Here is a 25,294-nt window from a genome sequence, read left to right as displayed (position 1 = left end):
GCGCCGCTCCTGTGCTGTCCAAAAATGTTGCTCAAGTAGGCAGCTCACTTCTGTTTTTTGACATACAGCTGATATATTATAAATTATAATCTCTCTATTTCTATAGTGTATCTATACAAAGTTTAAAGTCTCTTCATTTCAATAATTTAAACACAACACGAGTCTCTCTGCAGCACGAGCTCAACAGAAGCGCATTAGCAGCTAAAGCAGCTCACATCAAAACAAGATAAACTAGCAACACAGACCGCAAACATACCCCCAGATGACATAGTTCGTCTTGACATTTTTTGGCCAGGAGAATTCTCCGAAGATAACTTCATCCCCTTTCGCGACGATCTCTTTTTTCTGGATGTTGTACTGGCGAAGAACACTCAACACGTCCGCCATGATCGCGCCTCCACAGGACGAGTGTTTTATTTAAGACCCGCAACTTCTCGGTACAGGGCTGCTTCCGACAGTGCCTGTCTAAAATGATTGACTTTAAATTACTTTTCTGTTATTTGTTGAGCTTGAATCTTATAGGAGATAATGTAAGGCTATACAGTAAATCGTTTATTCCTTTTTTCTATTATTTATTAAAAAAAAGTATTTGGAGCAAATTTGGAGTGTCTAAATCTAAGAGCTACAGGTAGGTTCCACTGTAGATATACATACGTATGGATATCTATGGGTACAACTGTCAAACATTCCTGGTGTGAACATATTTCAAAGCAAAAATGTTTATTTTTTTATTTAGCATTTATATTATGTATATTTGTTGTTAATGTGTTGTATTTGAACTATTAACATTATTTATGTTTCTTAATTATTGTATATTATTGTGTGATATGTTATGCATTTTCATTATTATTTTTTATTTTATTTTTGGAAACACTTCCCAGTATAACTTAGCAAATAACCTGTGCAAAGATCTCACTATAAAGGACTTTTAAATTTTATTTTGTTACTTATAATATTATCATCACATGCTTGGATGCAATATGAAACACTTTTCTTCCTTTTTATTAATGTGAAATTAACATTCAAGATTTGTAGTGTGTAAACTGTAGATAGTCTGTTTGATAGTAATACTTCTGTGATTATCTTTGAGGTTTAGATTATAGAATAGAATAGGAGGGAGTGTCAAAACAGAATACTTCAAAATCACTTTTATTAATTTAAAATTAATGGGTGATAATAAAGATAGACAAATCATTGTCTTGAGACAGAACATAATTAGTATTATATCTTGTGTAAAAATTGCATTTTTGGCTTTAAAAGATTCAATTCTTGTATTAAGTAATTTATGTAATTTTATAATACTGTGCTAAAAACCTTATGAGGTCATAAACCTTATGAAAGAAATGTATTAAACAATGTAACATAAACTAGCATGGACAAACTAGGTGTGTGAAACTGCAAATTAATTTCAAAATCCCCAATTTGGAACATCCATAAGAGCGCAGCACTTAATTATTTGACATATTTATTAATCCAATACTAAAACTAAATTGTATCTCTAAAATTACACAGTTATAATAAAGGTGCATTCAGTTTTGTATCTCAAAAGCAACATGTAATTGTTTACAGAAGTTTTAGTATGTTAGAATTTGCTTACATTTGCATAAATATCATTAGCACATTTATAACCTTGATTTGGCCTAATGGGCATAAACAGCAAATGGAAATGCACATGGTTACTTTCTACATGTAAATGAACCTAGAAGCAAGATCCATTAACGATATCCGTCATTCAATGCATATATTTCTGTTTTTCACAATTTTGCAATTTCTAATTTGTCATTTAAACTGTAAAGTATCTGTCAAGCCTTAAACAGACTTGAGAGTCAAGCCTGTCTTGAATCATAATAAAAGGTTATTTGCTTTCATATATCAATTTACTGGGCAACAAAACACTTTCACTTAATGTTGAAAAACACTTTCAACATTAAAACATTACTGACGAGTCTAGTCATTTAGGCTAGATGTTTTTTTTTTTTGTTGTTGTTGAGAATATCAGATTTCTCTTGATGTTGCAAACTTACTTTGCATTATTTGCTCCGTTTTATTTTATTTATTTTTTGTAGAAGAACAATGGTGCACTTTAAAGGGACTGTTCACCCAAAAATGACAATTCTGTCATCACTTACACTACAATGACAGTGAATGGTGACTGAGGCTAACATCCTTCCTGACATCTCCCTTTGTGTTCCACAGAAGAATAAATTCATGCAGGTTTGGATATTTGTGTGAACTACTCCTCTAAGAACATCCCATTTACACACACACTACAAAACAGGACGTGAATAAAGAAAATAATACATTATACATAAGCCTCTAAAGATCCAGCACAACATTACATCCAATGAAGGTCAGTGACAAATATTTTCAACTTAAAACAAAACAAGTATTTGTAAAATCCTATTTGACATGAACTCTATGTTCTTGGGAAAAAGCAAACATTTTATTGGACCAGATTAATAAAAAGTATACTGAATAAAGATCGGTTAAAACAAAATTAACTTCATTAATTTGCTCCCCATGATTTTCACTGAATCTAGTCCAGCCTGCTGTATATTGGTTTAGACCTTGACTTGTTTCCAAATGCCAAAAACATATGACATGATACGTCTTTTTGCATGTTCTTCCAAGGAGCGGTGCAACACTGCCTCAGTTTCCTTCCTTTGAGATCGTACTGCATGCTACAAACTAATAATTTTAAATGGCATCAAGTACAATGTTACGGATGACGTCAACTGCGTGAGAGTCAAAGCCACAGATGTCCAGCATGCCGCGGTCTTCAGGGTCAGCTATGGCCAGGGAACTGGCAATCATCCCGCACACAATCAGTTTGGAAAATATACCAGTTTTCTGAAAGGAGAAAACACAAATGTATTCATCATTTGGAGATTTGGTCTTCAAAATGATGAAAGCTTCATCACTATAACCTATCCTGTTTGACAACTAGATAGGTAAAGTTTGACAAAGCCTGGCCGGAAAGTTTAAAAAGAGCTAGAGAAAGAGCTAGAGAGAGAGAGCGACTTAAAGCAGAGACTATTTAACACAGACGAGCCACATCTATTAAAATAAATGGGAGAAATTAGAATGCCCAATGGCGGTCAACAGATGTAGAAAGGAAGTCCCACCTTACAGGTAAAAGAGCCAATCACCTTTTAGATACAGACATCACCTGTCAATCAATTCGAGAACGCGCATGCGCATTAGTTATAAAAGCTGGGAAAATTGAATTTTTTTGCGGAATCGGAGGTAAAGAAGCACCATTTATGATACCAGTGTTGTCAGATTTTACTGCTGATTTGAAATATGTTCTTTGATCATAATCTTGGCCAACCGTTTGAGATTTCGGTCTTTCCCCATTCAAGTAGATAGGAGCTGCAATGTCATGACTGGAAATAGCCTCCTGAGGGCATTCCAGATGTGGCCGACAGTGGACTGACTTGCTAGAAAGACTTTGCTTAAAGGTGCTGTAAGCAATTTTTTCATGAAAAAGTATGCAAACAAATGTTCCTACTCCCTTAAAGATATAACTGAAATAAGTGTCATGAGATATCTCAGCAGTTTCTGTGACAGCTCTAGACTTTGTAAACAGCAAACAAATGTGTCCGCGGACCGCGGTCTCTGACGCTTTCTGCCCGTCAATCATTTTGCACGTTCTCCTATTATTGTCGTTGCAGCGATTGAGGCTTGATGCCATATTCTGATTTATAATTTGTCAGCTGAGGGCACCATTTCGCTACTGTTGTGTTTGAAAATCGTGGGAACATGATTTGTGTTGCGGTGCAGTGTTTTGGAAAGAGGGGGCATGGCTAAATCAACGGCTCAGTCTTGTGGAAATTGTAGAATGGCTAAATTCGCTTACATCAACTTTAAAGCAGATTATACCATGTTCTGTTCGAATACTCAATTCTGATTGGCTGGAATGCGTGCAGTTCAAACCGTTGAATGCACAGGTAGTTCCGGTCAGTTTTAAATCACTGTTTGTAACCCCAGCAACATAACATTACAAAGCAAGCAGAGTGGACTATAGCAATTAAAAACACTTCCTAACCACTTTCCTCAGCATAGCTAATATAAATGGAATTCAGCTTGTTTTGCACGAAGGGTGAGAGAAGGAAATCAGGCCAGGTGGCAAGGCGATGCAAGATGTTTTAAACTGTAATGTGATGTGTATGGTATGTTGCTGTGCTTAAGTGCCGCCTATATCCACTAGAGGCCCCCTCCAGTCAAAATTTGCACTGCAAAAAATCTATGACAGCTGTAACTAATCAATTCTTTCAAGTGTCCATGGTATAGGTGGGATAATCCATGGCTAGGTGTGCATTAAAAGGATTTTAAATGCACTTCTGCAAATTATTTTTCGCCTCCACATTGTTAAACTATTTTAAATGCACAAACACCTAGCTGTGGATTATCCCTTACATAAAGGGTTAGTTCACCCAAAAATTAAAATTCAGTCATTGTTTACTCACCTCTTTGTTGTTATAACTCCATATGACTTTTTCGTAACAGAAAGGGAGAAATTGTTAATTATTGTACTCAGTGATGTCATACAATGGCAGTTCATGGTGGCCACCTCTTCAAGCTTCAAAAGAACACAAAAGTATAATTCAGAAATCTAATAAATCATTCCATGAGACTCATGATTGTTATGAAAGCATATGAGGGTAGGGTCACATGGGGTAACCTCCTCATGGTCGCTATGTGTGGTTCTCGCTCTCGGTGGGGCACATGGAGAGTTGTGCGTGAATGCTGCGGAGAATAGCGTGAAGCCTCCACACGCACTATGTCTCCACGGTAACGCACTCAATAAGCCACGTTATAAGATGCGCGGATTGACGGTCTCAGACGCGGAGGCAACTGAGATTCGTCCTCCACCACCTGAATTGAGGCAAGCCACTACGCCATCACGAGAACTTAGAGCACATTGGGAATTAGGCATTCCAAATTGGGAGAAAAAAAAGAAGAAAAAAAAAAAGCATACGATAAGGTTTGGTGCAAAACAAACCAAAATCGAATGTGTTATTTAGTAAAAATTCACTGACCGTTATTCATGAGTCTGCACGCGAGCTTTAAAGCTCTTTGCACGAGAGTAACAGTAGTTACGCCGCATGCACAAGATGGGGCGTTCAAGCAAAAACATGTTTTGTTTCGCTTCAATAGGACCACCAGCGATATTAACAACAGAAAACAACATAGCTGCATATAAATCAGAGAACAGAACTTACAAACATGTCTGAAGAGTTTGTAGGTGAAGAACAAATGCATTTCAATTTCCAGATTATTTGTTTGAACTGGAGTCCTCAATCAAAAAGTGTGACTGAGGAGGCTGAAGGTAGCTACCAGTACCACCATTCCCTATTCGCATATTACACAATCTGCGTAGGGCACCAATTCCCTAGGGGGGCACTATCTTACCCGATGGAGGCACCAGAAACTCCACCGGCTGTCGCACATTATACCTTATTCAAGGACCCGAAAGCAGTTGCGGAACATAGACCGGTGCCAGTTCATAGCGGATGGTGTTACCGGGCGTGATGCCAAATATAGAAACCAAGCAATCCTAAGAATGTCCCGTTGCTCAATGCAGCTGCTTAGGACAAAAAAACTGATTAAGATAGAAAAGATCACCTTTACTGCATGTCGTTTGGCGTCCAAGTAGGACACGGTGTGACTGTAGCTACCTTCAGCCCCATCTCTCTGTTTGATTGAGGATGCATCTGTTGCATCTGTTCTTCACCTACAAACTCTTCAGACACGTAAGTTCTGTTCTCTGATTTGTGTGCGGCTATGTTGTGTTTTCTGCTGTTAATAATCGCTGGTGGTCCTGTTGAAGCGAAACAAAACAAGTTTTTGCTTGAACGCCCCATCTTGTGCATGCGGCGTCACTACTGAGCTTTAAAGCTTGCGTGCAGACTCATGAACGCGCACAGGAAAATAACAGTCAGTGCACATTTTTACTAAATAATACACTAGATTTCGTTTTGTTTCGCACCAAACCTTATCGTATGCTTTCCTAACAATCATGAGTCTCATGGAATCATTTACTAGACTTCTGAATTATACTTTTGTGTTCTTTTGAAGCTTGAAAATGTGGTCAACATAAACTGCCACTGTATGATATTATTGAGAAAATTTTTTTAGAATATATTTTGTGTTAAGAAAAAGAAAATCATATAGGGTTATAACAACACAGGGGTGAGTAAACAATGACTGAATTTTCATTTTAGGGTGAACTAATCCTTTAAAAAGCCTGGTGTGGTTTTGTTTACATTCAAATATTGGAATTGTTTGACAAGTGGTGTTTGAATAGTCTTGGCCCATTTGAATATTCCATCAATGTAAATCTATAGGATTTTTCAGATTTTTATCATCTGCTGTGCAAAAACTGTAATTCTGATCAGTTAGAAAAGACAAAGCACACAAAGCCAGAACAGTCTGAAGGTCTGTACCAAGTTTGGTGGATGTAGCTTGAACGCTCTAGGAGGAGTTACAATTGATCATTTTGGTCTTGGTTAAGGGATTTTGAAAAAAAAAAAACCTTAACCATATCTGTAGAATAACAGTATGTTGGCTTTGTCAAGCCAACATAATGATAGAAAAACAAACTACTAAACTTTGCAATAAGAAAAATACATAATTCTTGTAATCGCTTTCAAGTTGCACCTACTTTTCTATAAGTCTGAAGTGTCACTGCTGGATTTGCCCTCTCAAAGGTTTGATTATTAGTGAAAATGATGAAGACATCCACAGTTTTATCATTCTCGGAGGCCCAGGTAATGGGCAAGGCACAGTCTGTACTGCCACCAGGAGTCTAGAGTGAAGCAAAGTGTGGATTAGGATTACATCTGAAGTAGATTAAATAGCTGATCAGTCATTTAATCATTTCTGAAACATGGTCTGATTGAGTTGTGTTCACAAAGACAACACAGAGGAATGCGAGTGCCATTTTTATTAGTTGAATGTGTATATGAGCACACAGGAAGCAGCAAATATGGAGTGGTCTTTTAATAACATCATATTATTAACATCAAATTATTGTGAAGGAGAATATACATTAGTACCGAAGGAATTCACCTCAAAATATTTTACCACAAGAATAAAGGAACAATGTTAAATGTAAATGTTAAAATGTAAATCCATCATACTTGACACAATGAAATTGTAGGAACTGATGGTTTTAAAGAAGCAATAACGTTGAATGGATAACAGCCGTTTGATAGCCTAACATTGACTGATATTTGTATGATTTTTTCAATTTGTCCTTTTAAATTAGTTAGATTTGTTTCAGTGTTTAGTTTCAGTATATTTCATTTGTATTAGCTGTAGTCAGGGGTTAAATTGGGATTCTATTCCCTGCAGGGAATGCACTGTTATGAACAAACTGCCAATACTTGGGCGGGCTGGAAAATGTGCGTGAAACCAGAAAAAACCCTAACCCTAACCCTAAACTGCCAAGCAGCCACTCTTTAATGCTGCACTTTATATTCTGTAAGGGTGAAGTTAAAAAGAAACTCGCCGCTAAAATTATATCCTTTTCTAGATTGAATATTCTGTGTAGCTGTGTACGAATCACTGCCCACACAGAGGTCACTGCCATACCAAGCATCTTCAATGGTCAATGAGGCAAATCCACCTGCCAAAGTTCACCAAACCTGAACTTCACGCAAAATACGCGAGAGGAAATTCGTCGCCACCAGAAGTCCATTATACGACATTCACGATCGCCTGGATTCCCATTGAAATGACTGTATTTCAGCCGTGGAATTTCGCCACACAAAGGTAAATGTAACCGCGCCTTTACTGAACGCGATTTTTTTCTTTAGAAAGTTGAAATTATTTTCAGAGGTTATCAACATTATGCTTCAAATTCTGTCAGTAGAGCTTAACTAGAAATATTACTTTTAAGAATAAACATCTATGAAATTATTAGTCTCTAAGCAGTCCTGGTTTTGGTGGCAATGCCTTTCACTTCATTCAAAAGTTTGAACAAAATTATCAGAATCTTTGATTTGCCAACTGTTCTATCTTCACTCTTCTCACTTTCATACATTTGTCCCATGATTGATATAAAGCAAACAGCCTTCTTTATCGAGAATGAGAGTGACTTAATAGCCGCTTTTCCACCATCGGGCCAGTGCGAGCCAGGACTATCAACTGGTCAGCCGTGGCCAATAGCCTTGGACTACAAGTCCGCACGACCAAAATCAATCTGCATTCCCACCATCGGGCCAATAGCCCCACAGCGTTGCCCTAAAACCTGCCCTTAATACACCGCCCTGGTGCCAACTTCAAACAACTCGCCCATTTCACAAGCAAGAGGGAAGCTCAAGCTGAGATATTAGACTCCGGACACTAGCTAGCCCTCAAAATGAATATGGATTTGTACTGTGTCTGCAATTTTTTTCAATTTTTCCTGAACCTGTACCATTGGTGCTGGATAAACAACTTGGCAAGTTCGGCAACAATATGCTCGTTCCGGCAGACGCCGTCGAGCTGACGTTGTGCATTTTAATCAGCCCAAATACTCAGAGCCCTGATTTCATCTACTGACGAGTACTGATGATTTTCCATTCTCTGTTGAGGTAAACTGGTGGCTAAATATGTCAAATTGGGAATGAGTATCTTGCTGAAACCTCTGACCGGACTCAGCGAAACTCCGCCTTTGAAACTGACCCCGCCTCAATCCCTAGTTAGCCTTCCTTGACCCAAGGGTAATCAGCGGGCCAGGGTGCTTGGCTGTTGGCCCCGAGGAGGAATGATGAAGCCCTAGAAGTGACAGCGTGTACACAACTGTCCCTGGTACGCTCTAGAATTCCCTCACTTGGCCCGATAGTGGAAACACGGCTACTAGTTGTACTTGACCCCCTGTCGCTCCCCTCTTCCCACCAGTTTTTCAAGTCATGGAAGTGTATTTTGGTCAAGTTTCATTTTTTTCCAATTATGTTTTTAAGTTAACAAAAATTATTTAATGTAGTATTTAATTTTTCATTTACAATATTAAGATTCTGGCCACTTAGTTTCAAATTCTTTTTCCAGTTTTGTGCGCAACACCCTTCAGTCTGTCAGTGAATGTACTATGGGCAGTCTGGGCCGTCCTGTCTGAGCAGAGACTAGCCATCAGATAGCATGTAAAGTTTTCTCAAGATCTTCTTACCTGGATGAGCTGTGCTGCTGCCTGCATTAGAGTCATATCAGAAGATATGTCACAGGGAACCACAACTCCATCAGAGAAGACCACAACCTTTGTGTTCGGCTCCGTTTGTGCAAATACCTGCCATTGAAATGAGTTGATAGAGAAATGGAAGAGAGTGATGTGAATTTTTTTATGGGTGAACTATTCTTTTAGGAGAAAAGTTCTTGATTGGTTAAAAACAAAAGTTCACTCTTCAACAGTGTCTAAAGTGTCTTTACATGGCTCGCATACTAGAGGGACACACTGGAGAGGCAATTCATTGATGTTTACAAGTCTGGAGTGTCCCGTCAGAAAAGTAGTATGCAAGGAATGTGAAATATGTGTTGGATGGACTCTGATAGTCACACAGACTTCAAGGACAAGTCACTTTACTCTCTTCAGCGGAGCACTGACTTCATGTTATAGAGCTGTGTTAGAGTGAAACAGTGGGCTTTGGTTAGTAGTGGTGTAGTTTTACCATGCACATTGCTGCTGCTATTGCCACAGTACTGATGAAGCTGCCGTGGGCCACACTGCTCAGTGAAGAACTTACATCAACTGCCACCAGAAATCGCTTGCCTGTGGACTCCACATTCTGAAGACATAGAGTCATAAGTTAGCAGTAGAATCTGAAACCAATGAAAGTGTGTCTATTGTGATGTATATAGTAACTACTGAGAAAGTTGTATAGTTTATTTTAGTTTACACATGTCATTTAAAGGGATAGTTCACCCAAAAATTATAATTTCCTCACCCTCTTGTCATTTCAAACTCTTCTGTGGAAACCAAATGTAGATACTTTCATAGATGTGTTTTTGTCCATACAATGCAAGTCAATGGGGTCCAAAATTTTCAAGCTCCAGAATGGACATAAAAGGCATTATAAAAAGGTAATCCATGACTCATGTGGCTTAATCCATGTCTTCTGAAGCAATACAACAGCTTTGGGTGAAAAGCAGACCAAAATTTAAGTCCTTAATTATTATAATTTTTAGATTTATAAGTCTTGGACTCCATTGACTTGCATTTTATGGACAAAAAAAAAAAAAAACTAATAATTCCATCAAAATATCTTTCTTCTGCTGAACAAAGTCATACCAGTTTAAGACAGCATGAGGGTCAGCAAATGAGAAAATGATCATTTTTCAGTGAACTATTCCTTTACATTACATTTAGTGGATGCTTTTATCCAAAGGGACTTACAAATGAGGAACATAGCAAGCAATTTGTCATACACAAGTCAACAATATCTGCATTATCGCAATTCTTTAAAAGGTATAACTGTAACAATTGCCGGGAGTAAATCACAGGAGGGATGGATCCAAGTGCAAGCTGAAGTGCAGACAAGGGGGGGTGGGGGGGGTCAACAAACGTAAACAGTGCAAAACTCAAGTAATCCAGGTGCAAAAAAAAAATAAATAAAATAAAAAGGTCAATGCAAATGGGTAAATCCAGAATACAGGCAAAACCCAAACACAAGAGATAATCCAAATACAGAATGGGTAAATCCAGATCAGAGCAGGAATATATAGAAGCAAATCGTTACACTGTACGATGCACACAAAACCATGTATACAGAACATTCATTAACAACTGACCAACAGAACTGAAAACAGGTCACTTAAATACAAAACAGGATGACACGCAAACAAGAACCACCTGGAACATATAATCATACAGGCCAATGACAAAACAGAACTACAGAATACAAACCCCATAACGTAATCCAAACAGGAACAGAAAACATGGATTACATTTAGCGGTCGCCCAGAACATTACACCAAACAAATACAGAATTGAGTAAATATAACTGACATAAAACAGAGTCCAAGCTTGACGACCTTCACCGGTTGTCTGGAATATGACATAGCCCCCTCCCTAAGGAGAGGCTCCTGAAGCTACTTAAGAAAAGGAGTCCCAAAAATTGGTCAGACAGGCACAGGAGGGGCAAAAGTCAATGTGTGAAGATGAGTAACAGACCAGGGTGGAGCCGGAGGGAGAGAAGGGGACCAGGACAGAGCTGACGGGTAACCAGGAGGCCAGAGAGGAACCGGCAGGAGATCAGAGAACCAGGACAGAGCTGGCGGAGCCGCGGAAGACTCAGGGGGTGGAAGTCTGGATGACGGCCACTGGACCGGGATCATACTGGGCATGGGTGGCTGCTGGACACTAAACATGCTCAGGCTTGAGGAACTGGTCAGGTTTGTGAAACTGGACAGGCTCGATGGCCACTGTGGTCAGGAGCGCTGGCAGGGACTGGGAAACGGCCTCCGTGGCCGTGAACAGGCAGTGACAGGGGAACGACCTCCGTGGTCAAGAGCACAGGCAGCGACTGGGAAATAGGAGCCCTCCTCCTCCGGATGGTCGTGAGCACTGCTGTGGGAACAGCCTCCGTGGCTGAGGGCACTGGCTCTGGGACGGTCGAGGCTTCGCGCTGACAGCCACAGGTGATCGACCTCCTTATAATGCTGGCAGCGACTGAGGTGTGATTGGTAACAGTGGAGTTTCCCTCATAATCCACTGTGAAGTTGGAGAGTGAGAGCCTCAATGCGTAGTCGATAAACTCCACTAGTGAGAGCTTGCACTGACCTCCTGGCTAACGGTTCGTTTAGCCCAAAACGATAAAAGTCCTTGAACACCGTGTTCCCAAGTAAGGCAATTCACCAGTTCACAAAAGGTAAGGGTATACTCTTCGATCGAGTCAGTCCCTTGACAAAGCGAAAATAAAGCTTAAGCCGCTAAATCCATATAGTGGGTTAGTTGTTCTGTAACAATTGCCGGGAGTAAATCACAGGAGGGATGGATCCAAGTGCAAGTTGAAGTTTATTGAAGTGCAGACAGGGGTCAACAAACATAAACAGTGCAAAACTCACAAGTAATCAAGGTGCAAAACACAAAAGATCAATCCAAACAGGTAAATCCAGAATACAGGCAAAATCCAAACACAAGAGATAATACAAATACAGAACGGGTAAATCCAGATCATAGCAGGAACAAACGGAAACAGGGGAAGCAAACTGTTACGCTGTACAATGCACACAAATCTATGGACACAGAACATTCATTAACAACCAACCAACAGATCTGAAACCAGGGTACTTAAATACAAAACAGGATAACACGCAAACAAGAAACACCTGGAACATATAATCAAACAGGCCAATGACAAAACAGAACTACAACAGACTACAAACCCCATAACAGAATCCAAACAGGAACAAGGAATAGAAAACAGGGATGACATTTAGCAGTCGCCCAGAACATTACACAGAACAAATACAGAACAGAGTAACTAAATATAACTGACATAAAACAGAGTCCAAGCTTGACGACCTTCACCGGTCGTCCGGAATATGTGACAATAACAGTGAATCTCTCAAATTCTAAGAGTGCAGTAATATGTTCAAAGGTATGTGGTGTTCTGAAGGTAGTTATCTTTCAAAGTGTATTTTTCTTTGCTGTAATCAAGTGTTTCAATGTAAAACAGTATATCAAGTCTGTGGTTGGAATCGTGGACACCTGATTGAGACAGAAAATGAATGTGGGCCAGCAAACAAGTATCTTCATAACAACAGTCCTAAACCAGGGATTGTGGGTTCAAGTCCCATCTGGGGTGAGTTTCAGCAGAGTGGCGCAGTGGAAGCGTGCTGGGCCCATAACACAGAGGCTGATGGATCGAAACCATCCTCTGCTAACATCTGGTTTCTTACGCACATGCCCAGCTACTTGGGGAAAGAAAAGCTAAAACAGTGCAAGACTTAACCCCAAGCAGTTTTAAACTGAGTTTAAGTATGAAAATGCACAAAAAATGTATCTGAACTGAGGTTTTGTTGAAGACAACAGAATACTTGGAAAGAAAACCAAATGGGAAAGCTGAGTATTGCAAAGGAAGCGTGATGTGTCCATAACCAAGAGGTCAAAGAATCGAAACCATCCTCTGCTATGAGGTCTTGTAAACATGAGCAAGCTTTCAAAAGGAAGAACTTTACCACTTTAACTCTGTCCCATAGGCCTCAAATTCTAAGAGTGCAGTAATAAGTTCAAAGGTATGTGGTGTTCTGAAGGTAGTTATCTTTCAAAGTGTATTTTTCTTTGCTGTAATCAAGTGTTTCAATGTAAAGCAGTACATCAAGTCTGTGGTTGGAATCGTGGACACCTGATTGAGACAGAAAATGAATGTGGGCCAGCAAACTAGTATCTTCATAACAACAGGTGGTCAAGAGGTGAAAACCTATCAAGAACATGCCCAGGTCAGTATTTCACTCCAAAATTAAAAAATATTTTGCTAAACTATATATATATATATATATATACAGTGGTGTGAAAAAGTGTTTGCCCCCTTCCTGATTTCTTATTTTTTTGCATGTTTGTCACACTTAAATGTTTCAGATCATCAAACAAGTTTAAATATTAGTCAAAGATAACACAAGTAAACACAAAATGCAGTTTTTAAATGAAGGTTGTTATTATTAAGGGAAAACTAAATCCAAACCTACATGGCCCTGTGTGACAAAGTGATTGCCCCACCTGTTATAACATAACTTAACTGTGGTTTATCACACCTGAGTTCAATTTCTCTAGCCACACCCAGGCCTGATTACTGCCACACCTGTTCTCAATCAAGAAATCACTTAAATAGGACCTGCCTGACAAAGTGAAGTAGACCAAAAGATCTTCAAAAGCTAGACATCATGCCGAGATCCAAAGAAATTCAGGAACAAATGAGAAAGAAATTAATTGAGATCTATCAGTCTGGAAAAGGTTATAATGCCATTTCTAAAGCTTTGGGACTCCAGAGAACCACAGTGAGTGCCATTATCCACAAATGGCGAAAACATGGAACAGTGGTGAACCTTCCCAGGATGGCCGGCTGACCAAAATTACCCCAAGAGCGCAGCGACGACTCATCCAAGAGGTCACAAAAGACCCCACAACAACATCCAAAGAACTGCAGGCCTCACTTGCCTCAGTTAAGGTCAGTGTTCATGACTCCACCATAAGAAAGAGACGAAAACCACTGCTGAGCAAAAAGAACATTAAGGCTCGTCTCATTTTTGCCAGAAAACATCTTGATGATCCCCAAGACTTTTGGGAAAATACTCTGTGGACTGACGAGACAAAAGTTGAACTTTTTGGAAGGTGTGTGTCCCATTACATCTGGCATAAAAGTAACACCACATTTCAGAAAAAGAACATCATACCAACAGTAAAATATGGTGGTGGTAGTGTGATGGTCTGGGGCTGTTTTGCTGCTTCAGGACCTGGAAGACTTGCTGTGATAAATGGAACCATGAATTCTGCTGTCTACCAAAAAATCCTGAAGGAGAATGTCCGGCCATCTGTTCGTGACCTCAAGCTGAAGCGAACTTGGGTTCTGCAGCAGGACAATGATCCAAAACACACCAGCAAGTCCACCTCTGAATGGCTGAAGAAAAGCAAAATGAAGACTTTGGAGTGGCCTAGTCAAAGTCCTGACCTGAATCCTATTGAGATGCTGTGGTATGACCTTAAAAAGGCAGTTCATGCTCGAAAACCCTCCAATGTGGCTGAATTACAACAATTCTGCAAAGATGAGTGGGCCAAAATTCCTCCACAGCGCTGTAAAAGACTCATTGCAAGTTATTGCAAATGCTTGATTGCAGTTGTTGCTGCTAAGGGTGGCCCAACCAGTTATTAGGTTTAGGGGGCAATCACTTTTTCACACAGGGCCATGTAGGTTTGGATTTTGTTTTCCCTTAATAATAACAACCTTCATTTAAAAACTGCATTTTGTGTTTACTTGTGTTATCTTTGACTAATATTTAAACTTGTTTGATGATCTGAAACATTTAAGTGTGACAAACATGCAAAAAAATAAGAAATCAGGAAGGGGCAAACACTTTTTCACACCACTGTGTGTGTGTGTGTGTGTGTGTGTGTGTGTGTGTGTGTGTATATATATAATTAGTGTTTTTTTTTTTTTGTTTTTTTTAAAGAAACATTACGATTTAATTATTGTGACATTATTTTCCTGACAAGCACAGGGATTTTTTTTTTTTTTTCTTGTGAGATTAACTCATTTGCATTCATTTACTGTTTAACTAGTTACCTAAAACCCAATTTTCGGACATTAGTCGTATAGAGCATAAACGGCTGGTGGTACTCACCGAAATACTTTTGCAAAAGGCACAGTTCAGGGCTTGAACGATGTCGCTGTCTGGCTCCCATTTCAGTTTGCCACGCTTCCCGTGACCTCGCTTATAGTTTTCAGATGCCACGAGAACGTTGAACGGGTGTGTTTTGGCCTGAAATAATCGGAGTGAGTCAGTGATCAGTGATCTTTCACATCTTCTTTTAGACTTTTATTAGGAGACCTTCATAGAACAACTGAAATATGGAGCACTGCTGGATATATTTATAGTCTTTAAGCAATGTTGTTGTAACCTGACCTTCTTCAGAGCCATCTCATCCTGAATCCTCTCACAAACAGCTGCAACATCCGGACTTCCTGGTGTCAGAACTTTGTCCGCTGTCAACTTCCCTAAATGCTTCATTAGAACAACCAGGGGCATCTCTTTCAGCAAAGCTTTCAATACCTGAAAAGCAGCAAGAGATGCTGAAAATACAGTGACATCCATATAATGCCGGTTTAAATTGAAAAACAGTGCAAAAATGTGTTTGGTGTCAACAATAAGATGAAGCATTCCGTAAAATTCTGCAAAGCTGTGCTAACTGAAGATGAACATCAGTAGTGATGCAGTATCTGTTTATGGTTTAAACCTCTTTGGACTTCAGGTGGTTGGTTAGAATCTGCTCTTTCTCTAGCCGATGCTCCTCTATAAGATGAATGATCTCCAGCTCATCAGTAGAGTGCTTGGCTCTTTCCACAGCCTCCAGATATGCAAAAACCTTCTGCACATCCTCCGACTTCTCTTTATCACCATACGCTTCCTGAACTCCTTTCCAGCCTTTCGTCATGTATTTGCAAACAAGCACCACAGCTAGAGAAAACAAGAAGACATCCTCAGATTTCATAATGTTACTGATGTACCATGATACAAGCATGATGTTTTGGAAAATGTTGGCTATTTTTGGCAAATCTGATTTGATGAACCATGTTCAAAGCCGCTGTAAAACAGCCGATTTATGCACACCTGTGACCGCACATTTCAAATTCAGAGGAATTCTAAATTAATGCGTCAAGTTGTGACTTTGCTTGGCAACCGTTAAAAGGTGCATTGCGCCACCTACTGTATCGTATAATTGACTGTTGATCAGCGCCACCTATTGTAAAGGCGTGAATGTGTTTACGGCAAGTATTCATGGTGCTTTTGGTGTAAAGGGGCCAGCAGTTCGTCTTGCTTTTACATATCGCGTCTGGTGTGAGAGGGCCTTTAGGCTAATAACCACATAACTTGGCAGACAAATATTTTATTCCGATTATTATTACTGTATTATGTAAAGGTGCACTTACTAGTATTTTTGCTAAGTGGTCAACTTTTAAACAGAAATAAATAAACAGTACTTCTGAAAAATATGTTTTAAATGATGTACATATGAGATAAAGACTAATTTCAGGCATGTTGAGATTATATGGCCATCTGAATATTACTCAGTTTATCTCAATAATCCCTTATAATTGGATGCTTTTATTCACAGAATAAATGTATTTATTTCGGTGCTTATAGGTTGCTAGAAGGTGTTCCTACTCAACAGCTGGAACTTCTCAACAATCATGGGAACTTCCATGAATGTCTATAAAATATTCAAATGTGCCAAACTATTATCTCTTGTAATACGAAAATCTAGCTATTCTATGTCAATTTTAAATTTGATGTTTTAGATTTGTGAATCAAAATGAGCTCTTAAAGGGAAAGGTCAGCCAAAAATTTAATTTTACTCACCCTCATGCCTTCCCAGATGGGTGCCAATATTTTGAAGCTCCAAAAATCCCATAAAGGCAGCATAAAAGTAATCCATAAAACTCCAGGGGTTTAATCCATGTCTTCCGATCGCTTTGGATGAGAAACAGATTAATATTTCAATCCTTTTTTTTTTTTACTATAAATCTCCACAAAACTTTCACTTTCAGAATGTGAAAGTGAAAGAGGAGATTTATTGTATAAAAAAAAAAAAAAAAAAAAAAAAAAAAAAAAAGGACTTAAATATTTATGTTTCTCACTCACAACTATCATATGGCTACAGAAGACATGGATTAAACCACTGGAGTTTTATTGATTACTTTTATGCTGCCTTTATGGGATTTTTGGAGCTTGAAATGTCTGGTGAAATATCCCTTTAATGATGTTTACAGACATATATATATATATATATATATTGTTTAAATAGACACAAAATGAAGAAAATGTGAAATTCAATTACATTAAGGTTCAAGGTCTCAATTTGACTATAACTAATAAAGTTTAATTACACCTTCCTAAATACATACCATAATTGTATATATGCGGTACAGGTGCATTATGGATAATGAACTATTTCTGTTTCCATGTTTTGTGAATTTTAAGTAAATATTGTGTAAAGCAAATGTAAATATCATTTCAGCAATTCTGTGTACTCATTTGCTTGAGTAAACTCAGTTCATTCAATTATATTATTTATGTATAATTGCATTATATGAGCCAGTGGACACCCTATAGGGCGTAACAGTCTGGTTCCTGAAGTAAATATCCCATTCATTTTCTCCTAAGGCGAATCGATTTTTAACGATAACTTATAAACCTTTAAAGACCGAACTACTGTGAGCTCCAAGGTTGTTATTCTATGCCGTTGAAGCCATCATTATTATTATTTAAACTTAATTTTTTCGAAATCGTGTTTAATAGCGAAATTCCTGGTGAAGATCTATACTACCAATGATCCTGAACAGATATATCCACCAATAAGAGAATCGTGGCTAACAAAGCGCACCAAACGAGTTCTCCTACTTCCATGTTGCACTCTGAATGACGCAATCGACAGTCATAAACTACTTACAGACAACTGAGACTTGTCCTCCGCCACCCGGATTGAGGTAACCGCGCCACCACAAGGACCTACTAAGTAGTGGGAATTGGACATTCCAAATTGGGAGAAAAAGGGGGTAAAAATTTATACAAAAAAAAAAAAAAAAACATTCTTTTGTGGTTACTCAGATTGCCTTTGTTTTATGTTAGATGTTGTTTGAATTTTTGAAACAATTTAGTATGAGATATACACAAAAACAGAAGAAATGGGGCAAATAATTGTTCACAGCACTGTATATATTTGTAAATATCCAAATATTTCGCAATAAAATGAAAATATATGATTTCTTTACTTATCATCAACAACTTTAAATCAGTAGTTCTATATTTTTCCATAGTAGAACGTCATTCGCAGTGCTTCATGGGATTGGAAGTTCATTCCTTCATGAAAGACACAGCCTTGTAACCTTGCCTTTTTGTCAGATTTTCAATTTTTTTTTTGCTTCAAATCAAAGTTTGTAATGTTGTGATTCAAGTCCGATCTTGTTGATTTGGTTCATAACTTAGAACTCTTTTATGAAGGACTTTATGAAATCCCTATGGAAAACATGAATGGGAAAAATCTTCTAGAACAAACACATCTGAAAAAGTGGGTGTGCTCTCTTTTGCTCTATTCACTAAATATCGTATCAGCCATTTAAAAACCCATCTCAGTCAACCACTAAAAGACACTTACTATCATTGGTTGGCTTCATGTGGCACAGTCTAAGAAGGTCCTTGTGGGACCAGCCTGCCTTGTGCTTGCACTTGGTCACGGCCTGCGCCAGGCTCAAGCCATCTTGGCTGTTGTACCAATCTGTCACGGCCCTTCGCAGAGCTCGACCCCACATCCCAGATCCCTCTTTCAGCTCTTTCTTATACTGCACAAATGTGAAGAGATGTGCGGGTGCTCGACACAGTTCCTTCAGCACCCGTAAAGCACTCTGTCTGGTCTTGAAATCTGCATGCTGCGAACATACAGCCAGGGCAAACAGGCTGGGGTTGGGTCGGACGGTGTGGCCCTCTGAATTCAGGCGTCTGATCTCCTCCACAACCTCACAGCCCCGTCCACTCTCGATGAACTGCATTAGGAACAGGGCATTTTCATTGCCCAGTGGATGCTCTTTAGTGTTGTATGTGGCGGTTTCAGAGCCATGACAGAGGAAGCGGCGCAGACAAACAGCTGCAGTCAAGGATCTGCCTGATGAGTTCAGCACCTGTTCATTAACAGCTGATGGCTGTTCTGGGCAAGATGCTGGATCCATAATTAACTCTCCTTCAGTCCTACAGACAGATCCCAGTGGTAAATATTAGCCTATGAGCAAAGAAACATCAACCAAAATACACTGTACTGATCCACTGATAAATGTCGGTGGCCGATATATCGGTACATCCCTAATTCCTAGTCACATAGTTGAATTCTTTTAATATGCTTCCTTGGTCAAAGGGAAGTTATAAGGGCATTAAAATAGTTGTAATTAAGAATTCAAAGAGGTTTCAGCTCATTTGTATCAGTGTTTCCAGCACTGCTTTTCAGCTGTGGCACTCCGCCGCTACTGAATCTCCAGCACCATGGCAAAAGAAGATACCCAAGTTGTGAGCTTTCAGTCTGAATTGAATGTGATGAGATCAAATTAGCGCGTGCCGAGAAATAACGCAAAAACAATGGTTCTTTCTATTGCATTGTGTAGGGCTAAACGATCCAGCAAAATAAAATCGAAATCAAGATATGACCATATGTGAATATTGAACCGCAAAGGGCAGTGATGTGATTTAATCAAACAGTCTGTATGTGATGTTCGTGTGGAGCTTTGTTCTGAGCACATGTGAGGCAGTTCTGTGCCGCTCCATGAATTTCATCTCGTGCACAAAATAACAGATGTGTTGCGTTGGTTTCGGTTTGGTAACGTGCACTGATATATTAACAGAACATGAAATTCACTTTCATGGTTCACTACAAGTTCCTATACAAATCTTAAACAACCCTATGACACCAGGTTTTTGCAGACAGAAGAGGAGATGAGATCATCTCAAGGGTTTAACCAGATCCAATAGCAATGCCGCATTTATTAAATTATTAGAGAAATATTCATTGGGTATAATAACAATATTATTATAGTTATTATTAGTTATTATAATACATTTGTAGGCCGAATATATTTCGGTAATTTCTTAATGTAGTTATAATAACCATTATTATTATTAGCCTATTATTATCAGGGCCTGAAATTCAGTGTGGGATAGTGGGTATTTCCACACCATTTTATTCATTTTAACATGTAGCTGAGAATTGGTAAACCAATCCATACAGATGAACAAATCAAATCAATAATCTTGGCTTTGTATCAAACTGTAATTCCACAATCTGTACAAATAATTCAGCTCTTCTGCATCTCTCTCTCCCTCTCTCTCATTAAATGCATGTTGAGTTTAGTGTGAGTGTGCGCAGTGATGAAGTGCATATTTACTTAAGATGTTACAGATCTACAAACCTGTTCATACGAAATGAGAATGGAGTTGTACCGACTCTCTCTGTAAGCGAGCGATGTGTTAAAACTATCGCTCCTGTTTAGAATCAACAAAGCTGTCAACAACGCAAACGTGCGGCGTTGGGGCGATCTAGTATTGCCGGCTTTCGTCTCGTGGTGCTCCATCATAAAAATACAGCACAAAGAAAGGCAGAAATAGTGCAACAAATGAATAAATAAATGCCTTGCAACCAGAACTGCTCAGCTAAACAGCTATTAGGCTACATCTCTCATCAGTTTCAATAAATATAATATGTACATAAAATTAATAATATAGTAATATTAATAATATAATAGTAGTAATATAGGCTACATAATAAGAAAATATAATCAATCTATTTTTAATATACATATTATATAAGCAAGGTTCTCTTTAATTTGTTTAAAGATTTATTCTGTTAACATTTATAATTCATTTTGTCAACATGAAACTGACATTTTTAATGTAACTGATGAGTATCGACTTGTACTCTTAAAGTGATAGTTCACTCAAAAATGAAAATTCTGCACACATGCTTCAGTTTCACATGCACAAGGAGACATTAGATAGTGTTAACAGGGTCCAACTTGACCAAATGGGACACTGATCACCCTATTGTTGACATCACACGAAACAACTATTTGCAACAAACCTACAAAAGAGCTAAAACCTTGATTAATTCTTAATAGCCACTATTTAAGCCCCCATATGTTCCCTTTGACCAAGGAAGCGTAATTAAATAATGAGACCATTATAGGTATTCACCATAGCCTTAATTTTGTACTCAATAGTTTGAGTTATTAACATTTAAAATATTAAGTCTCTGAATTTTTAAGGAAAATAAGTTCAAAGAACATAGATATTTGAGATATGAACCCAAAACTTGACATTATAAATATTATCTAATTAAGACAACTTGATTTTTCCGGTAATAATAACATTAGGGTTTACATTGCATGGTACATGAACATGGTCGTCATTCAGTGTCATAGTACAGGCCTATTCACCTTGTGGCCCGCGGGCCAAATCCGGCCCATTTGAAATTTTCAGTGGCCCGCGTGACGTTGTCAGATGTCTTGGGGGTTGTTTACACCGAACGTGTTTTGTGTCTGTTCACGTTGTTTTTCAATTGTTCTACTTTGTAAACTTGCGCTAGACGGACATCACGCCACATCTTGATGTGTTTACGGTGTCTCGTGCAGGAGCAACATGTTTTTATTTGCTTTTAGAGGTTGCGCTACAAATAATCATTATCCATCATGATGGAAGGGGTTGATTAAAGAACTAAAATGATGGATTAGCATGAGTTTGGAGCAAAAGAAAAGTTCTATTCATTAATTTGGTCAAGAAATTCAATTTGAAAAGTCAAAAGTTTAAATCATTGCATCTATTATAAACTTCACTGTTATTGTTCAATAAAAGCTTCAGTATCAGTCTGATTTACTCTCTTTTGAAAGCACTTTTTAGATTATTATTTTTATTTTATTTTTTGTTTCAAGTTACCTGTATTTAATTTATTTTTTTCAGAATTTCCTGCTGAAAATGTTTTCTTATGATAAAAAAAAAAAGAAAGCTATAAACAAAACAGATGTTTTATTTATATAGTGAACTAATATTAAAGGCCAACTATGACACAATATCTGTAAATAGAAGATTTTTTATTTAAAAATATATTTTTTCCATCTGGCCCACTTGTTGATAAAGTTGAATAGCCCTGTCATAGTATATACACTGATGAGCCAAAACATTATGACCACCTGCCTAATATGCTGTTGGTCCTCCTTGTGCCGCCAAAATAGTGCTGACTCGTAGAGGCATGGACTCTACAAGACCCCTGAAGGTGTCCTGTATCTGGCACCATGACATTAGCAGCAGATCCTTCAAGTCCTGTAAATTGCGAGGTGGAGCCGTCGTTGATCTGACTTGTTGGTCCAGCACATCCCACAGATGCTCAATCGGATTGAGATCTGGGGAATTTGGAGGCCAAGGAAACACCTTGAACTCTTCATCATGTTCCTCAAACCATTCCTGAACATTGTGTGCAGTATGGCAGGGCGCATTATCCTGCTGAAAGAGGTCACTGCCATCAGGGAATACCATTGCCATGAAAGGGGTGTACCTGGTCTGCAACGATGTTTAGGTAGGTGGCACGTGTCAAATTGACGTCCACATGAACGGACCCAGGGTTTCCCAGCAGAACATTGCCCAGAGCATCACACTCCCTCCATCAGCTTGTCATCTTCCCACAGTGCATCTTGGTGCCATCACTTCCCCAGGTAAACAGCACACACGTACACGGTCGTCCACATGATGTAACAGAAAACAGGACTCATCAGACAGGGCGACCTTCTTCTTCCACAATTGTAGGTGCTTTCGACGGTGGACGGGGGTCCTCACGGGCACTCTGACTGGTCTGTGGCTATACGTAGCAGGGTGAGATGCACTGTGTGTTGTGACACATTCCTCCCGTAACCATCATTAAAATTTTCTGTGACTTGTGCCACAGTAGACCTTCTGTCGGTTCGCACCAGACGGGATAGCCTTCGTTGCCCTTGTGCATCGATGAGTCTTGGGCGCCCAACGCCTTGTCGCCGGTTTGTGGTTTACCCTCCTCGGACCACTGTCGGTAAGTACTTATCACTGCTGACTGGAAGCACCCCACAAGCCTTGCCATTTCAGAGATGCTCTGATCCAGTCGTCTGAACATAACAATTTGGCCCTTGTCAAAGTTGCTCAGGTCTTCACTCCTGCCCATTTCTCCTGCATTCAACACATTGACTACGAGAACTGATTGTATGCTTACCATCTAATCTACCCAGACCTTGACATGTGGCCTTGTTAGGAGATGATCAATGTTATTCGCTTCACCTGTGAGTGGTCATAATGTTTTGGCTAATCAGTGTCTATTAGGAACCCCGATATTACCATCTGGTACCGCACCATGGTAGGACAGTACTTTTTTGTTAGGCATATACAAAACAAAAAACACAGTAACTAAAAAGAACACACAAAGTGCGCATTGTAATTAACTGTAGTACATTACAGCTTGCTACAGTAATAACACTGTAATTATAGTAGTAACAGTGCAGTAAAAAATAATAAGTAGTTATGCTAATGTAGTGGTAAGGAGTAATAATAATTACAAACAGCTTTAAGACTAACTTTTAAGTGCACTTTACTTCAGTTTTAACCCTTTAATACGCCATTACTCGTGTGTAAAGGTTCAGTTCTGTTGGCACTGTGTTAGATAAAGCGCATCATTTTGTTTTGTCAGCTTTATTAGAGCCGCTTTAATCCTGTTAGCCAGTTAGCTAGGGAGTGCAAAGCCTCCTCAAAATACAATAAAGTATACATTTAACTGCTCGATGACACCAAACAACACATCACTGATCGACAACATGAAGATCGGAGCTTTTACATCCGACACGCACGATGATGAGAGGATGGATGGAGATCGCATTAGCCAGATGCTAACCTACATTACTCTCAGATAGGAATATAACTCTCTGTCTCTCTCTCTCTCTCTGTGTATAAGTAAACATCTCATAAATGCAGCTGAATGAACTTTAACACGTCTGAAACGTCTCTACCTGCTGTTGTCTTGCGCCAGAGTCTCTTGATCTTCTCAAGAGTTGCAGCTCCTCCCTGAAAATCAGACTCGAGCCAGAAGAGAAGAGCGAGGATCTTGACAGATATCAACGAAACCTAGAGAGCTGCCTAGACAGACAGAATTTTTGGGCAGCGTATGCGCGTTGAGTCAGCAGCTTTTCCGCGTGATTTGGCGACTTCTGAGTCAGCAGCTGTTTGGGGGGTATCACAGGCGAGATTTGATCTGGAATGCGCCTGGGATGGCCCACATCTCTGTCACTAGGTAGGCAGCTCACTAGGTTTTGACACACAGCCCAAGAGAACGTTTACACTGTAGGAAAAAGTAAACATCAGGGTTTTTTCTCTTTCACCAAAAACAAAACATATAATTTGTGATTTGTAAATGGTATCCAAAATACCGTTTATTTAAAATGGACAAGGAGCTTCTCACATTGGATCTTTAAAACTGGTTAATAACAATTAAATGTTTCTAAAAACATTTTTTTTTTTTTTTTGCCGATCACTAATTTGTCCTATATACTGCGTGCACGCATGTACATAAATAAAAAATAAAACATTTTAATGCATTATTGTTTTGCCCCTTTACTTTTAAAATGGCCAAGTGTCAGTTTTTATTTATGTATTTTTATTTGTTGTTTAGTAAATTATTTGGATACTGAGTGAAACTGGGGGGACTGTAGAAAAAAAAGAAAGAAAGCCAAGTTCACAGATTTATGAAAATTTGATGTGTTAAGAAAAAGTCCAGAATAGTGCAACAGTGTTTTTATGAAAACATATATATAAAATACCTAAAAGATTTTTACAGTAATAAAAGAAACATAAATTGGTTGATGTAATGAAACATTAATCCTTTATTATTCATACAGTATATGGAAAATGTTGCAGATTATATATATATATATATATATATATATATATATATATATATATATATATATATATTATATATACACCGATGAGCCAAAACATTATGACCACTCACAGGTGAAGCGAATAATATTGATCATCTCCTAACAAGACCGCA

General features: G+C 38.7%; 2 protein-coding genes across 3 annotated transcripts in view; both read right to left on the bottom strand.

Moving 5' to 3' along the window:
* Positions 1-397, bottom strand: part of cdc73 (cell division cycle 73, Paf1/RNA polymerase II complex component, homolog (S. cerevisiae)) — a 62,236-nt gene extending 61,839 nt beyond the window's left edge. The window contains exon 1 of the mRNA XM_051700846.1: positions 257-397. Within this exon, the coding sequence (XP_051556806.1) occupies positions 257-387 (131 nt within the window). The 5' untranslated portion in view covers positions 388-397. The remainder of the gene's footprint in view (positions 1-256) is intronic.
* A 643-nt stretch (positions 398-1,040) lies between these two features.
* LOC127442652 (RNA-binding protein RO60-like) lies at positions 1,041-24,435 on the bottom strand. Of its 2 annotated transcripts, none has more exons than XM_051700844.1 (9): positions 24,252-24,435; positions 18,851-19,437; positions 15,932-16,152; positions 15,601-15,747; positions 15,319-15,456; positions 9,651-9,767; positions 9,155-9,271; positions 6,668-6,811; positions 1,041-2,850 (listed from the first exon to the last, which is right to left on the bottom strand). In XM_051700844.1, the coding sequence occupies exons 2-9, from the start codon at positions 19,416-19,418 to the stop codon at positions 2,698-2,700; spliced, it is 1,605 nt and encodes a 534-aa protein (XP_051556804.1). In that variant the 5' UTR covers positions 19,419-19,437; positions 24,252-24,435; the 3' UTR covers positions 1,041-2,697. The 2 variants fall into 2 exon arrangements, with proteins under 2 accessions (XP_051556804.1, XP_051556805.1); XM_051700845.1 differs by lacking the exon at positions 24,252-24,435 and adding an exon at positions 18,146-18,207 and having other exon boundaries at positions 1,042-2,850; positions 18,851-18,958.
* Positions 24,436-25,294: the final 859 nt, after the last annotated feature.

The sequence above is a fragment of the Myxocyprinus asiaticus genome, chromosome 6, assembly GCF_019703515.2.
Source record: "Myxocyprinus asiaticus isolate MX2 ecotype Aquarium Trade chromosome 6, UBuf_Myxa_2, whole genome shotgun sequence".
Classification (NCBI taxonomy): Eukaryota; Metazoa; Chordata; class Actinopteri; order Cypriniformes; family Catostomidae; genus Myxocyprinus; species Myxocyprinus asiaticus.
This window is presented reverse-complemented; position numbering and strand designations above follow the sequence as displayed.